The sequence below is a fragment of the Bos taurus genome, chromosome 23 (genome assembly GCF_002263795.3).
Source record: "Bos taurus isolate L1 Dominette 01449 registration number 42190680 breed Hereford chromosome 23, ARS-UCD2.0, whole genome shotgun sequence".
In the NCBI taxonomy this organism is placed as follows: Eukaryota; Metazoa; Chordata; class Mammalia; order Artiodactyla; family Bovidae; genus Bos; species Bos taurus.
In genome coordinates, this window is record NC_037350.1 from 6830902 (window position 1) to 6848273 (window position 17372).

The window sequence follows — 17372 nt, forward strand, 5'->3', positions numbered from 1 at the left end:
GAATCTCACCCCGTGGAACTGTGACTCCAATGATGATGGTGCCATGTGCGAGCTACCAGAAGCTCCTCTTCTAAAGAACAGTCTATTTATAAGCCCAGTCTTCTCAAAGGACCTGAGCTGACCAGGCTATTTACCTTTCCAGAAGCTCATTTTATCCACCACATTCCCTTTCTCTGACCAAGTCCACACACACTCTAATCTGCTTCTGACAATTAAATATCTACCTAATTAATTTTCTCTCCTCACTCTCAGGTTATGGGGGCTTGACTATTTTTTGTTTTTCAATAAGTGGGGAGATCAAGAAACCCAAACCCTCTCCACCAACCAGAGGCTCCGCCCTCTGCCCCGGGGTGGCCTGAAATTGAAGCCAGAGAGGGAGCGGAGGGCAGAGCACAGGCTCGTCGCCGCAGCCGCGGGGCGGTGAAGGGTCACTCTAAGCACTGCTGCTGCTGGACGCGTCAGGTGGCTGCTGGGGGCTCCGCACCGGGTCTTCCTCCGCCCTCTCGCCACAGATTGCTTCTCAAAAGGAGTTTGCAGCTGAAACTTCAGCATCGCAAGTCTCCGGGACGCCCCTCACACAGGAGGGTAAGGCGCTGGGGCCCCAGTCTCCAAATCCGGGGGGTGAATGACAGAGGGTGGGAGGGGGGTGTCTGTGTGTTCGCGGTGGTAGTGATTTTATAGACAACGATCTCCTCTCCGTCATATCCTCCAGTCCTGAAGCCGTGAGCTAGAAAACATTTTCTTGAAATCTAAGGAATGTGAGGAGGAAGTATAGTTATAGAAAGGCGTGAAAGTAAAGTGACAATTACTAACACTCATTTTAAGTCTCTAATGCTAATGTAGGTTTTTCTTTTTCTGTGTTAGAGAGGAGGGAGGGGAAATAAACCTCTGAGGTTTTGTTCTTAAAGTTTAGAAGTTCATCTTCATTTTTATCAGGAACATCAGGAGCATTTAGTATCTGATAAGTTTAGATAAAATATAATCTGTTGTGTTGAAATCAGTACCAACAAATCAGACAGCTCTTTGAATTCCCAGAAACAGAGCCTATTGACAAAATGTCTTCTGCAAAAAAAGAACAGCGTTTAATTTAACTTTAAAACAAGTTTTTGTTCCGGATGTGCACCTGTGGCAATACTGACCTGTGTTTTATGCTAGAAATCATTTTGGAAGTGGAACAGTAAAATGGAAACCTCCCCTAAAGCTGGACTTCGCTTAAAATGGCAAGAGGCAGAGGGCTGCTGTTTCTATTCCCGGAGTCAAGCTGCCGGGCGGACACACGCGGTGGCTGGAATGTGCTGGGGCCGGGGCAGGCGCAGCTGCCACCCCCTTGGCAAGAAGGCCCTCTGGGATCCCAGCTCGGTCTGGCAGGAGAGTGACAGGGACACTTGGACACACAAGGCTGCCCAGGCCGCACCGGGCAGAGGCCTCCCAGGAGGCGGGGTGGAGGGCGGAAGGAAAGAACACGTTCTTACTTATGAAGTGACGGTCCCACTCTGCAATCGTTTCTAGGAGTTTTCATCTGAAATCTGTTTCAGGCCATGAGGGACGAGTGTGATCCTGCCACGTGGGCTTGCCCCTCGTAAAAGAGGGTAGAATTACGTTAGCATTTCTTGGCAGCCTTACTTCAGTCCAGTGGTTGCAGATCTATTAGATTGGCCAAAAAGATGTTATGGAAAAACCTGAACGAACTTTTTGGTCAACCCAATATTTGGGGTTATGGACCTTTTTCTGAACCTATGAAAGCTCTGGGCCCACTTAGAGAAAAATACACATGAACACACATGCAGAATATGTTTTCATAATATTCCAGAAATTTTCATGCAATTCCTGGACTCCTGAAACCCAACCCAATAAAGGGTTGCCTGATATAATTCAGTACAGCCAGGTAATTTCAGATACAAACCAGTTTTTAGTATAAGTTTGTCCCAAGTATAGCCTGGGATATACTTAAATTCTAAAAGATGATTAGTGGTTTCTCTGAAATTCAAATTTATCTAGAAATCTTCTATTTTTATTTGCTAAAGTTGGCAACTCAGACCCAAATGCATGATCCCGGGGTGAAGAATCCCTTATCTCTGTTGGTTTATCCATAGTTAATCATGAGTTGATACTACCAGTCTAAAAGGCCATACTGAAGGGGGGTCAGGGAGAAGAAGTGATACAGATCAGACTTTGACAATTCTAACAGCAAAGACCAGCTGTTTATTCTTAACTCTGTAAAATTTTAGAACTGAAAGGTATATAGCTCCTCATTTGACAGATGATTAAACTGAAATCTTAAAAAATTGAGTGTTTTGCCACAGATCATTCAGATGGCTACAGCAACATTAACACCAAAACCCAATTCTCAGTTCTATGATGACCAGATCATTAGTCTTACAAACCAGATTTCCAACCTCACTTCTCACAACCTTAACATACACACACCAAAGACTAGAAACAATAAAGAGCTATTTTACTAAAATTTTCAACAAAATCAAGGCCAAAAATCTTAGCACAGAGTCCTTACATTGTGTATGCAGATTTAACCGAAGGTAGCTTTAGGTATAGAGTCTGTACACTTTATAGATAGACAGGTCTCTAGCTAAGTTGATCCATAAGAGATTGGCAATATTTGTCTTTAAGCAAAAGTTGATAACTTTATATTCAACCTAACACTTAAAAGGAAGTGTTTGATTCTCTGGTCAACAAATCCACGCAAGATCTCCTTGAACCTACTTTTGCTTTTGGCTCACCCAAACTACTAGAATCTCATAGCTTCACTGCCCCTAATAAGATAAAGAAACTCACAGGCTCTGACCGTCTCTAAACAAATCTGTCTCCCATTGAGAAGGGCAGCTTCAGGGCTTCAGTCTGGAGCCAGAAAGAACCATTTCATGATCTCCATATCTACCCTTTGAAATTATAAACTTGAGTTCCACCTCATTCAGTCTCTATCTGCTCATGCTGGAAGGAGCTAACCTTTTAACCTATGAAAGATTACAAGCTGCCCTGGAGGTAAGGGTAATATAGGGGGTCAGGGTTCAATCTGGATTTGGATCTTTGCTCCACTACGAATTATGTACCCAGTGTGTGAACTTGGATATGTCTTTTAAATTCTCTCAGAATATTAATTTCCTCATTTGTAAAGTGAACATAATATCACCTGCCTTTTTGGAATTTGCATGATGCTTAAATTTATAAAAATAGAATCATGTATTTACCTGGGCACAGAACACAGTGGTCCTCAACGTTTGCTAGCTCTATAAATATTATCAATATTTTAGGTAGAAATAAAGGTAATGGTTTCCATTGAATACAGAGTCTAGATTCATGCTTGATGATTTATATTTAGGAGTTAATTATTCACATACTTAAAATTTTCAAAGACAAAAGAGCATAGCAAATTTGACAGCTCATGTAACTGCCCACTCATTGATCACACGCTGAATACGTGATCCTATTGTCAGAAATGATAGAAGTGCTGAGAGCAGTGGCGGGCAGTGGGAGGAGAGCATGGCCTTATGTTGCCTTTTGCCCACTTTCTAACGGGCAGCTCTTCTAGGGCACCTGGGAGGTTGCTCTGGGAGACAGTGGATGTAGCAGAGGGGGAAGGAGGCTGTGGGCTTCAAGACCAGAGGAGAATTCTCCGGGTTCCCTCCACAGAATGAAAGCATGGCTCGGTTGCGAGCCTTCTGCAGCCTTCCGCACCCTGCACCTCTTTTACTCAAAAAGGGAAGGGACAGAAGGGGACCGGCAGTGCCTCCTAACAGCTGCTCATCCCGTTACACAAGCTTGCTGCCAGGGCTGGACCTGCTCCGTCTAGTGTGTCCTGCTACGGCAGGGCCACTCCCGGTCCCAGGGTGCTGGGAAAGTGCTTCCATCCCAAGGGGACGACTCATTAGAACCCCACAGTGGGGAGGGAGAACCCAGCCCTTTGTGCTTCAGAGAAAAACAGAGAAATAGTCTTGAAAGTGTCCCAGCTGCAGGCTGCTCAGCTAGGCTGACCATGCAGACCCCATGCACACTGACTGTGACCCCCATCAGAGCCCCCACCCCCGCCGGGACCCATGGCAACAGCTACCAAGCTGGGGGGTTCCCTGACCACCAGCCACAAAGCACTCACTCGTCAAAAAAAGAAAAACGCCTTGAAAACAACAAGTAGAATGCTCATCCAACTTTGAGTTGATATAATAAGAATGGAAGGCTTTCCAAACTGTAACTCAATGCCTGGGTTATAGTCTGGATCATATAAGGATGTATACAGGCAACTCACTGGCGTAACCTCTGCGTCTCCCTTGCAGCCACATTTTGGTATCATCTGTGGCCATCATTTGTGATCATTTACAATATGACCCATATTGGGTCATTATGGGTGCATAATGAACATTTGTATGATTGTAAAAACTCATACACACACACACACACACACACACACACACACACACACACATATTAGCTTCCCTGGCGGCTCAGATGGTAAAGAATCTGCCTGCCAATGCAGTAGACGTGGGTTTGATCCCTGGATTGGGAAGATCTTCTGGAAAAGGAAATGGCTACCCACTCCAGTACTCTTGACTGGAGAATCCCATGGACAGAGGGGCCTGGCAAGCTCCAGTCCGTGGGATCACAAAGAGTAGACACTACTGAGCAACTAAGACTTTCACACATAATAACTGAAGGATCCACCGAGGGTTCCGGTGCATTGTTTTGACTACATGTTCACATATAACCTTGGGACTGAGTAGTACATGTCTGTGGACATTCTGTGTTTTTCTAATCTCCCTCCATAAGCCCACACCATCAGCCCAGCAACCCAGCACCACCACCAGATGAGTGAATAGCAGTGAATTAAACTGTTCCCCTTTCCTTCCATTCATGACCCAGGCTGCCTGCTTATAACTTCTTTCCTTTAAGGCTGCCTTTGCTTTTTCATTTAAGTGTGATTGTAGAACAATGCTGGGTGTGTTAGTCACGTGGCGTGGTGAGAGTGTGTGTGTGTTTGTCCCTAGCGTGCCATGTCAGAGAGGCCTCGGTGTGAGGGGCCTGGAGGGTCATTGAAGGCTTCCCAGGGCGCCTGCGGAGAACAGAGCCTCTGAGTCTTGCCTCCCCATCAGGAGGGAGCTGGTCGAACCTGCAGCAGGGACCAGAGCACCCTGCAGCTGCCCTACTGTTCTTACCCATAAACTGAGAAGGGCTTTGGCCAGGGCCCTGTCTCCCTGGGAGACACCAGAGGAAAAGCATTGCCTAGGATGTGGGAGGCGGTGACCATCTCCGCAGCCGAGAGGACATCATCAGGACCTGGCCCAGTTTCCAAGGAGTGAGCCTGGACCCCAGGCTCCTCGGAGGCATCTGCAGTGTTGCTGAAGGAACTCAGCCCCAACCAAGTACACCTGGGCAGGTGCCGGGATAGCTTTATCTCTGAGGTGCAGACCTTGGAACAGAATGCAATGGCAGCTCTCGTAAAGAAAGACTGGATGTATGAGCATACCTGGGGAAATACAGCCACCAGGAAGGGGTCTGCAGGCTCTGATTTCAAAATTGTTAGATGGTCCCCTGCTAAAGAAGCCTTTACAAAGTGCTTTTGAGGACTCTAAAAAGCCTCTCTTATTTAAGATATATATATGTATTTAAAATATATTTATTAAGAACATTCAGTTCAGTTCAGTCGCTCAGTCATGTCCGACTCTTTGCGACCCCATGAATCACAGCACACCAGGCCTCCCTGTCCATCACCAACTCCTGGAGTTCACTCAGACTCACGTCCATCAAGTCAGTGATGCCATCCAGCCATCTCATCCTCTGTCGTCCCCTTCTCCTCCTGCCCCCAATCCCTCCCAGCATCAGAGTCTTTTCCAGTGAGTCAACTCTTCGCATCAGGTGGCCAAAGTACTGGAGTTTCAGCTTTAGCATCAGTCCTTCCAAAGAAATCCCAGGGCTGATCTCCTTCAGAATGGACTGGTTGGATCTCCTTGCAGTCCAAGGGACTCTCAAGAGCCTTCTCCAACACCACAGTTCAAAAGCATCAATTCTTCAGTGCTCAGCTTTCTTCACAGTCCAACTTTCACATCCATACATGACCACTGGAAAAACCATAGCCTTGACTAGACGGACCTTTGTTGGCAAAGTAATGTCTCTGCTTTTCAATATGCTATCTAGGTTGGTCATAACTTTTCTTCCAAGGAGTAAGCGTCTTTTAATTTCATGGCTGCAATCACCATCTGCAGTGATTTTGGAGCCCCCCAAAAATAAAGTCTGTCACTGTTTCCACTGTTTCTCCATCTATTTCCCATGAAGTGATGGGACTGGATGCCATGATCTTTGTTTTCTAAATGTTGAGTTTTAAGCCAACTTTTTCACTCTCCTCTTTCACCTTCATCAAGAGGCTTTTTAGTTCCTCTTCACTTTCTGCCATAAGGGTGGTGTCATCTGCATATCTGAGGTTACTGATATTTCTCCCAGCAATCTTGATTCCAGCTTGTGCTTCTTCCAGCCCAGCGTTTCTCATGATGTACTCTGCATAGAAATTAAATAAATCAATATACAGCCTTGACGTACTCCTTTTCCTATTTGGAACTGGTCTGTTGTTCTAAAAGACCTTTTAGAACTAACACCCAAAAAAGATATCCTTTTCATTATAGGGGACTGGAATGCAAAAGTAGGAAGTCAAGAAACACCTGGAGTAACAGGCAAATTTGGCCTTGGAATACGGAATGAAGCAGGGCAAAGACTAATAGAGTTTTGCCAAGAAAATGCACTCGTCATAGCAAACACCCTCTTCCAACAACACAAGAGAAGACTCTACACATGGACATCACCAGATGGTCAACACCAAAATCAGATTGATTATATTCTTTGCAGCCAAAGATGGAGAAGCTCTATACAGTCAACAAAAACAAGACCAGGAGCTGACTGTGGCTCAGATCATGAACTCCTTATTGCCAAATTAAGAACATTAAGATTAAATAAATTAATGATGTTAAAATATTATTTGAATATTAATATATCATAATAATACATTAAAAAATATATGTCCCATGGTGGCAACTCTGTTAGAAATTTGTATGTGAGTCATAGGAGGACACTGATAAAAACAAAACAAAAACCACGCATATCTGGGAGAAACCATGCATATCCTCGATCATCTATCAGACCAGCTGATGTCTCACCCAGTAGGGTCCTGGGGAAATGGGACAAAGGCAAGAGGATTCAGATGGAGGGTTGAGAGGTCTCCAAGGGAACGCCAAGGGCAGCAGGAAGCGGGAAGGCCAGACTATGGAGGAAAGAGAAGGTGATAACAGGAAGCAAGAGCAGGAAGCCACGGCGGAAACGTGACGGAGTGCACTAGGGCCTCAGTGTGTTCTCTCCTTCCTGGAGGTTTCTTTGTCCTTCCCAGTCGTGTACCAGCTTCTCAGGTTCAAACCCTTCCTGGCGCCCAGCATCCTTTCTGTGTTGGTCTGGTGTTACCTGCCCTCCTGTCTCCATCACTCCAGCCGTCTCGGTCTGCACATCCCTCTCTGCTTCCACAAGGGCATTTCCTCTGCTTTAAAGCCCTTGTTCCCCTCCACCCACCCCCATACCTACTCCTCTTAAAAAGCTTTCAGTACTAGAACCAGCAAGATTCTTGTTATCTATAAACTTTCCCATCCTAACTGTATCACAACAAAACAATTCCTTTCATCTGAATTCTAAGGTCCAGGCTCATAGATTCAACCTGTTCCATATAATCCGTGTTTTTGTTTGTTTGTTTTGGGGTTTTTTGTTTTGTTTTGCTTTTTTTTTTTTTGCCACACCATGCGGCATATGAGATCTTAGTTCCCCAACCAGGGATGGAAGTGGTGCCCCCTGCCACAGAAGTGGGTAGTCTTAACCAGGGGACCACCAGGGAAGTCACCCATATATTAGTTCTTTTGTTTACATAATCTGTGTCCCAAGTTTTCTAAACTTCCAGGGTTACCCTTATTCATAGCAACGTAAAGATAACCTGTTCTTCAGCCTATATCATTGCATGAATTCCAGTTCTCTCCCTGGCATTTTCAAAGATCCCTTAGAAATGTCTACTGTTCCAGAAATCTCCTAATCCCCTGATTACCTCTCCATAGTGCAGCTGCTCTCTCTGATGGGCTTCACCTCAAAGCTTAAACAGGTCACTTCCTTTATTCCTCTAAACACAAATAACAGGGGCTGTTTGTTTTAATGACAACAATTGACTTTTTGCAAGATACCCTATTAAATGCTGTATAGATGCTTCCTCACTAAGCTTTCATGGGCCACTCTACAGGCAAGCACCATTGTTATCTTTCCTTTAGAGGTAAGTCCGTGCAGACTCTGAGAGGTCAGTAATCTATGAAAAGTCACACGTCAGATAAGTAGGCAAGCTGGTATTTACATCATATTGTCATTATCATTCAGTTTGAAATACGATCCAATCTCCCTTGTGATTTCTTCTTTGACTCATGGATTATTTAGAAGCGTATTATTTGAGTTCCCTGATGTCCTCCAAAACAAAGACTGATGAGTAGTTATAAGCCCTACATCTACACGAGTGAAAAACTGCCCGTAGGGATTCCTCCAGGAGAAACAGACAGGGCTTCTTGCGAAGACACATGTGTGCTCCCGGTGGTGGAAACTGCTTGTGTTATTTCGCAGGTACTCTGCTGCGCTTCCCTACTCTCTTGCTGGCATCCCATACTTGCCCTTGTCTGTCTGTTTAACATGAATTGCACATTGTATCGCTCCCTCACTCCCAGCACAGTGCCGCCCACACCCTGATAACTGCTTGCTGAACAAAATTTTTTAAATTTTCCCCAGAAAAATCCAATAACGGGTCACTCGCCACATAAGTCAAATGCATGTGAAGACTAAAATGATGGGGGGTTGAAAATCTATTTCACAGGTAAGGAAGCATGTGGCTTTGCTCACAAGGAAGAATGAAGAAGGACACACGTGCTCCAGTCTTGTAAACAAATACAAATGTGAACATGACAATCAGAGCTTAATGAGGAAGACAAAAGGCCCGGCAAAGAGACAGACACCCTGTTTCTTCCCTACTTGCTTCTCTCCTTCCACATGGAAAAGAACAAGAACAAACACAATAGAAAGGTTATAGAGTTCTTCAAACATCTATTCCAGTAGTAATTAAATTGAAAACATTCAAGGGGGACTCAAAGCTAAGTGTCACCCCTCAGTGAGACTTAAAATACACACACACCATCCTTCAAAAGTGATAGAATACCTAAACACCTAAATGCCCATCAACACAAGAATAACTCAACAAATTTTATATATCCTTGCTGTGGGAGTCTCTGCAGCTATTAGGGAGAATAAGATAAATTTATGTATGTGCTGTTACGGAAAGAAGTACATGAGTACATCCCAGTGAAGAAAGCAAATTGCCGAATAATAGAGCACAAACTTGTTTTGGGTTTCCCCGGGTGGTACTGGTGGTAAAGAACCCGCCTGCCAATGCAGGAGACATAAGAGCCTCGGGTTTGATTCCTGGGTCAGGGAGATCCCCTAATGAGGGCATGGCCGCCCACTCCAGGATTCTAGCCTGGAGAATCCCATGGACAGAGGAGCCTGGCGGGCCACAGTCCACAGAGTTGCACAGAGTTGAGATAACTTGTCTCACAGTGGTATGCTGGAGCTTATAAGAACCAATGTATATTTTCAGGAATTTAGCAAACTGGTTGTTGACAGCTTAAAACCAACCACAAGTGTATTTATATCAAGGGAATCGTTTAGTTGCTCAGTCGTATCCGACTGTTTGCAACCCCATGGACTGTAGCCTGCCAGGCTCCTCTGTCCCTGAACTTTCCCGTGCAAGAACACTGGAGTGGGTTGCCATTTCCTACTCCAGTGGATCTTTCTGACCCAGAGATCGAGCCCACATCTCCTGCATTTCCTGCATTGGCATGTGGATTCTTTACCACGGAGCCACAGGGAAGCCCTGAAAGGTCTATGGATATCTATATGCATAAGCATATATGGTCTGGAATGATATACAGCAAACGGCTAACTGTTGAATTACACATACTGATTTTATTATTTTTGGTGAGAAACATGATTTTTTTCTTTTTAAATTAATTTTTTCGGAGTATAGTTGCTTTACAATGTTGTGTACCATACAGCAAAGTGAGTCACACATGCATATATCCCTTTGAGACTTCCTTCCCATCCAGCCACCACAGGGCTTTAAGTAGAGTTCCCTGTGCTATACACTGTGTTCTCATTGGTTATCTATCTTATACATAGTATCAATGGCATATGTGTGTCAATTCCAATCTCCCAATCCCTCCCAACCACTCCTTTTCCCCTTGGTGTCCATGTATTTATCCTCTACATCTATGTCTCTATCTCTGCTTTGCAAATAAGATCATTGATACCATTTTTCTAGATTCCACATACGTCCATTAATACACAACGTTTTTCTCTTTCTGACTTACATCACCCTGTATAATACTCTCTAGGTCCCTTCACATGATTTTGACATTTTAAAAATGAAAAAAAAATGGATGGACCTACAGAGTATGATACTAAGTAAGAAAAAAGCTAATATCATATGATATCGCTTATATGTGGAATCTAAAAAAATGCAAATGAACTAATTTATAAAACAGAAATAGACCCACAGACAGAAAACAAACTACCGTTACCAAAAGGAGAAACAGGATGGGGTGGGGAAGGGATAAGTTAGGAGTTTGGTCTACATTTAATATTAGAGCTGTTCATAGCTCTAAATATACAGCTAAACCCACACTCCCTATAGGTTTAGAAGTTGGTTCAAATATTTATGATATTGATAATATGAAATGGTTACTGTCCTTCATACATCAGCATCCATGTAAATATATTTCTAAGATGCATATTGGTAGATTTGGAACTTTAGTGTCAAAGCATAAATTTTTTTTGATAGTCTGCTAATTATTATTCAAAAGTCTGTATCAATTATCCTCCCATCAACACCAACATCTGATATTCTTCGTATTTTAAGATATTTTAACCATTTGATAAGCAAAATTTGACCACAAAAAATAAAAATGCTCTCTGTATTTCAGTTGACAGTTCCCTGATTATTGTTAGTTTAGCTTTTTTAAAAAATATTAACTCTGTATTTTATTTTCTGTGAACAACTAGTTACCCAGTCATAGTCTTCATCCATTTTCTAGTTGGGTTACCTTTTACTTCTTTTTTTGTTGTCGTTTATATAACATTTTTATTGATGTTCCTTAGCAACCACTTTCTATTACAAAGATTCCTTTGTTAACCTTTTACCTCTTAATTGTAGGAGCTCTTTAACTACCATGTTAGGGGATTCCCTGATAGCCCAGTGCTTTCACTGCTGGGGCCTAGGTTTGATCTCTGATCAGGGAACTAAGATCCTACAAGCTGTGAGGTGTGGCCAAAAAATAAAAATAAATAAAAATAGACACCGTATTAACTTTACTTTGGCACCCCACCGCAATACTCTTGCCTGGAAAATCCTATGGATGGAGGAGCCTGGTGGGCTGCAGTCCATGGGGTCTCTAAGAGTCAGACACGACTGAGCTACTTCACTTTACTTTTCACTTTCCTGCACTGGAGAAGGCAATGGCAACCCACTCCAGTGTTCTTTCCTGGAGAATCCCAGGGACAGGGGAGCCTGGTGGGCTGCCATCTATGGGGTTGCACAGAGTCGGACATGACTGAAGCGACTTAGCAGCAGCAGCAACCTTTTATCTGTCAAAAATGTTACGAACATTTGTCTTCACAGTCTGTTGCTTGTCTTTTAAATAGCTGATGTTGTTTTATAGATATAAGTTTTCACTTTTTTTAATATTCAGAGTTCAGTCTTTCCCTGTATGCTTCTGGATTTTATGTTATGCTTAAGTATCTTTCTGATGCTAAGGTTTTTTTTTTTTTTTAACTATTTTGTTCTTGTTTTTGTAAGTTTGTGTGTGTATATGCATCCTTTAGATATTTAATTCAACTGGAAATTATTTTAGTGACTATGCAGAGTAGGAAGTACTTGAACATCATTACAAGTTCTTATCCACTGATTATTAGCCATGTGTATTCTAATATATATTCAGACATCTACATTTAACATGAATTCCTGAGTTTTAGTATTATAGTATTTCATTGAGAAAAACTTCAGAGTAGTTATAATTTGGGCTTCCCTGGTGGCCCCCTGGGTTGGGAAGATCCCCTGGAGAAGGCCATGGCAACCCACTCCAGGATTCTTGCCTGGAGAATCGCCATGGACAGAGGAGCCTGGCACGCTACAGTCCTGGGATCGCAGAGTCAGACACGACTGAGCAACTGAGCACAGTTCTAATTTACTTCTTCCTGAGTGCAAGCTCAGTCCTTGAAATGATGTTTAGCTTATTCCATAATTATTGGGCAGCTAGATCAGAGAATATTTGGCCATTTCTGCTGTATAAAATTTGTCCATATAGCTACTGAGAGGTCTCATTTGATAACATAAATCTTTCTAGCATTGTCTGCAATGATTGATGCTTAAGTCAACTGTCAATAAGATGTGGATCTAGTTCAATGTCTTTAAATCTTTTTTTGAGACAATCTACATTGTGCCATTAAAAAACTACTATCTTACAAAGGAAAAGAGAAGTTTCTCCGGGTAGTATTTCGAAGTCCAAAGCACAATGAAAACCAAGTCTTTTTTTTTTCCTAGCAAGTTCTTGCCTGTGACAGTGTGTTTGCCAACATGGCCCCCAAAAAGAAGACGGTCAGGAAGAACAAAGCTGACGTCAATGAGATGACCATCATTGTGGAAGACAGTCCCCTCAACAAGCTCAACGCTCTGAATGGGCTCCTGGAAGGAGGCAACGGCCTTAGCTGCATTTCTTCTGAACTGACAGATGCTTCTTATGGCCCCAACCTCTTGGAAGGTTTGAGTAAAATGAGGCAGGAGGGCTTCCTTTGTGACTTAGTCATCAGCACAAAAACCAAATCCTTTGATGTTCACAAGTCAGTGATGGCTTCATGCAGTGAGTACTTTTACAACATCCTAAAAAAAGACCCCTCAACCCAAAGGGTAGATCTCAATGACATCGCACCGCTGGGCCTGGCCACAGTCATTGCATACGCCTACACCGGAAAGCTCACTCTCTCCCTGTATACCATAGGAAGCATTATTTCTGCTGCTGTTTATCTTCAGATCCACACCCTTGTCAAGATGTGCAGTGATTTTCTGATACAAGAGATGAGCGTTGAGAATTGCATGTACATTGCTAACATCGCCGAAACATACTCCCTGAGAAACGCAAAGGCAGCCGCCCAGAAATTTATCCGGGATAACTTCCTTGAATTTGCAGAGACAGATCATTTTATGAAACTTACCTTTGAGCAAATTAATGAACTTCTTATAGATGATGATTTACAGTTGCCTTCTGAAATAGTAGCATTCCAGATTGCAATGAAATGGTTAGAATTTGACCAAAAGAGAGTGAAATACGCTGCCGATCTTTTGAGCAATATTCGCTTTGGTACCATCTCTGCACAAGACCTGGTCAATTATGTTCAGTCAGTACCGAGAATGATGCAAGATGCTGACTGTCACAAGCTTCTTGTAGATGCTATGAACTACCACCTCCTTCCCTATCATCAGAACACGTTACAGTCTAGACGCACGAGAATCCGAGGAGGCTGTCGTGTGCTTGTCACTGTGGGCGGCCGTCCAGGCCTTACAGAGAAGTCCCTTAGTAGAGACGTCTTGTATAGAGACCCTGAAATCGGATGGAGCAAACTTACAGAGATGCCAGCCAAGAGTTTTAATCAGTGTGTGGCTGTGATGGATGGATTTCTTTATGTGGCTGGTGGGGAAGACCAGAACGATGCAAGAAATCAAGCCAAGCATGCAGTCAGCAATTTCTGCAGGTACAGACTCTTTTATTAGAAATAGAAATGGTTCAATATCATGAGGGAATTGCCCTGACATAAAAGGAAGCTAATCATGTCTATTAGCTTAGGTTACTGGCTCAGTAAATCAATAATAATAACGCCACAATACACATATATAAAACTTCACATTTTATAGAGTGCACTCACATAGATTCTGCACTAGAAATTTCTGAATATGCCAGTGAAGCAAGCCAGGAAGAGTCTGATGATTCTGATTTTACATGTGAGAAATCTGACACCCAGAGAAGTGATGCTGCTAGTAAGTGGAATTCACATGTTCTCATTTCTGGTCAGGATGCTCTTCATGATACCGTGCCTTTTTGAAAGGAACTGGGTGCAAAGTAAGAAGATTAAAAGGATGTAAAATTTCTTTTAAGTGGATTGTTACCGATGACTGTCAGATTCATAACTGGCTTGTTACTGATGACTGTCAGATTCATAACTGGCAACTAGGTTGAGATTATTAAAAATGTGACAGCTAATTAATTTAAATTAATTTAAAACATTTCTTTAAAGACTAAATACCATCAATATCTTTGATGCATGTAGAGAGCAAAAGCATAACGAATCCTGCAGAAAGTGAAATTTACATGCATGTTATTTTTGTATATTTATAATAAAAAATGAAACCTACATACACATGAAATGTTCAGAAAGCAGTGCTTCTATTGGGGTAGTGGTTCAAAGCCAAACATACCTAATGAACAAGAGTTGAAACTTCATCTAGTAATCATAAAAAATATTCTTTACTATTTTATTATATGCACGTGTCATTTAAATTAAACACTTAATGATTTTTAGCCTTGACAGCCATGGTTAAGTCTTGACTTGGAGGTGAAATGAGACAAACATGAATGAACATCAAACAAAGTCAGTTCTGTGTTTACAATACTTGGAACTACGGAAATAGGAAAGTATTAGTTTCCTATGGGTGCTTCTTTTCCTCCAGCTGATAACTGTTGGTACTCCACCTTTTGCGGTATTGACTTCAATGCTGATTGTATAGTAATTGTAACGTTGAACACTGAAAAAAGTGTATACCTACGCTAAAAAAATCGGACCTATTATTAATAATGAGTGCTAGAAATTAGAAAAGCATCCACAGTTTAGCTTTGTTGATGCGCTGAGACATGAGTTCTACTGTTCTCATGCTCAACAGAGGATTGAAGACTCAGTGACTAGCTTTACGGTGCCAGTGGCCAGGAGAGGTGTGTGAACAAGAAGGGATTTGTGAGAAAAGAAGAAACAAACCCAGTTAGTCAACCCCTACCTTGATTAAGCTGTGAGGATGAGCTGGAGGGGCTGGTGTCTGAGGATACGCGGAATTGGCTTTCATGCGGCCGCGTTTCCTTTCCCCTTCTCTCATTCCACACATTCCGGCTTCACCTCCCCCCCTCCATATTTGAATACGGAGGAAAGGGGGCCGGAGGTCATCTCAGCGGGGCGGTTGTGGCTGGTTTTACACGCGGGAGGGGCGGGAGTCACCCTCGCCGGCCCTGCCTTTCCTAAGGGCCACACTTTGTTACTGGATCAGAGAGGATCAGCAGCCTCCATCCCGGCAAGGAGTTGCTCTGGGTCCCCCGGCTCCTCGCACGGACGGGCTGGTGTCTACCCCTCACCCACCCCCAGCCCCGCCCCCGCCCCGGGTACTTCCCGCCAGGCTGTCACGCTTGCTCTGCCACTTCCAGATACGACCCCCGCTTCAACACGTGGATCCACCTGGCCAACATGACCCAGAGGCGCACGCACTTCAGCCTGAGCGTGTTCAACGGGCTCCTGTACGCAGTGGGCGGCCGCAACGCCGAGGGCAGCCTGGCCTCGCTCGAGTGCTACGTGCCCTCGGCCAACCAGTGGCTGCCCAAAGCGCCCCTGGAGGTGGCGCGCTGCTGCCACGCCAGTGCGGTGGCCGAGGGCCGCGTGCTGGTGACCGGCGGCTACATCGGCGGCGCCTACTCGCGCTCCGTGTGCGCCTACGACCCGGCGCGCGACGCGTGGCAGGAGCGGCCGGCGCTGGGCACGCCGCGCGGCTGGCACTGCGCGGTGGCGCTGGGCGAGCGCGTGTTCGTGATGGGCGGCAGCCAGCTGGGGCCGCGCGGCGAGCGCGTGGACGTGCTGACCGTGGAGAGCTTCTGCCCGGCCTCTGGCCAGTGGAGCTACGCGGCGCCGCTGCCGGTGGGCGTGAGCACGGCGGGCGCCTCGGTGCTGCACGGCCGCGCCTACCTGCTGGGCGGCTGGAACGAGGGCGAGAGGAAGTACAAGAAGTGCATCCAGTGCTTCAACCCCGAGCTCAACGAGTGGACGGAGGACGACGAGCTGCCCGAGGCCACCGTGGGCGTCTCGTGCTGCGCCCTGGCCATGCCCAACCCCGTGACCCGGGAGTCGCGCGCCAGCTCCGTGTCCTCGGTGCCGGTCAGCATCTGAGCCCGGGGCGCCGCGGGAAGAGAGAGCGGCCGGCGCGGCGAAGCGTGAGCTGGGGGAGAGGAAAGGAAAATATCTAACATTTACTACGGGGCAGTCTTTTCAGATCCATCGAGGCACCCGTCTCGGGGGTTTGCAGTTGCTGGTGGGGCATCATCTACCTCTCTGTCGATTTTTTTTTTTTTTTCCTTAAGCAAAAGTCAGGGCCGGAGCCAACAGAGACAAGAAGCTGTTGATTTCAGCGGCCACTGGGTGGCAGGCAGCACTCGCGGTGCGCACTTCATCGCCGCATCCTTTTTAAACTAGAGCGGTTACACCCACCTTGGAGATGGTGCTTCCGCATTTTAGTAACACAGGAAGCTTATGTGAGTAAAAGATCTCTCGTACAAAAGTTGATTGTCCTCTTTTTTTTTTTCTTTAGGAAATTAAAAATATTCTTTATAGACTTTATTTTAAAATGGAAATCCGTCTGCGTCCATAAGAACTCAAGATTTAATTCTATGTGTCAATGCAATTTCTTTTCCTATGCGTGCCTGAGTAAAAGATTTTTAAAGGCATCCCAGGAGAAAAATCACAAAGCTTAAGATGAGAGCGCGACTGGAAAGTAACAGGGACTCCATCCAGGGGCTGCCAGGTTGATGCCTTTGGCTTAAGAGTGATTCCCTCCTCCATGCCTCAGGCCCTCCAGAGTATTTCCTATCATAAAATCCTACTCTCAGAGAAGAAACTGACATCAGTCATTTCATTTCTAGTGTAAATTTAGATCATTTTTCTGTTTCTCCTGGAAGTATTAGCACTTTACTTTGCTTCCCTGTTAAAGGGATTGCAAATATTGATATTATTAATATAATTGCTAATCTAAAAACCACCCCAAGATGGTTAAAGGCAACCTTGACCTTCATGTAGGACCCCAGAAGAACAGCAAATAAAAGTCTGTCCTTAAGGATCATTAACTTAAAGCATACACAGCCCAAAGGTTATGGAGCCAGTAACAATAATTTGATTTCTTCCACTCTTAGATGAGTGAGAATGAAGGAAATGTTTAGAATTCCTGGATTTGGCACAAGTGGGAT

At 44.4% G+C, this 17372-nt stretch overlaps 1 protein-coding gene across 1 annotated transcript; it reads left to right on the plus strand.

Annotated features, from left to right (window-relative positions):
• Positions 1-418: 418 nt before the first annotated feature.
• On the plus strand, positions 419-14518 carry KLHL31 (kelch like family member 31). Its single transcript, NM_001101955.1, has 2 exons — positions 419-585; positions 12653-14518. Exon 2 carries the CDS (start codon positions 12686-12688, stop codon positions 13874-13876), a length of 1191 nt encoding a protein of 396 aa, NP_001095425.1. The 5' UTR covers positions 419-585; positions 12653-12685; the 3' UTR covers positions 13877-14518.
• The last annotated feature ends 2854 nt before the right edge of the window (positions 14519-17372 follow it).

Excerpts from the sequence above, each read along its gene's own strand:
- KLHL31 (NM_001101955.1), top strand. The coding sequence starts at position 12,686 with ATGGCCCCCAAAAAGAAGACGGTCAGGAAGAACAAAGCTGACGTCAAT.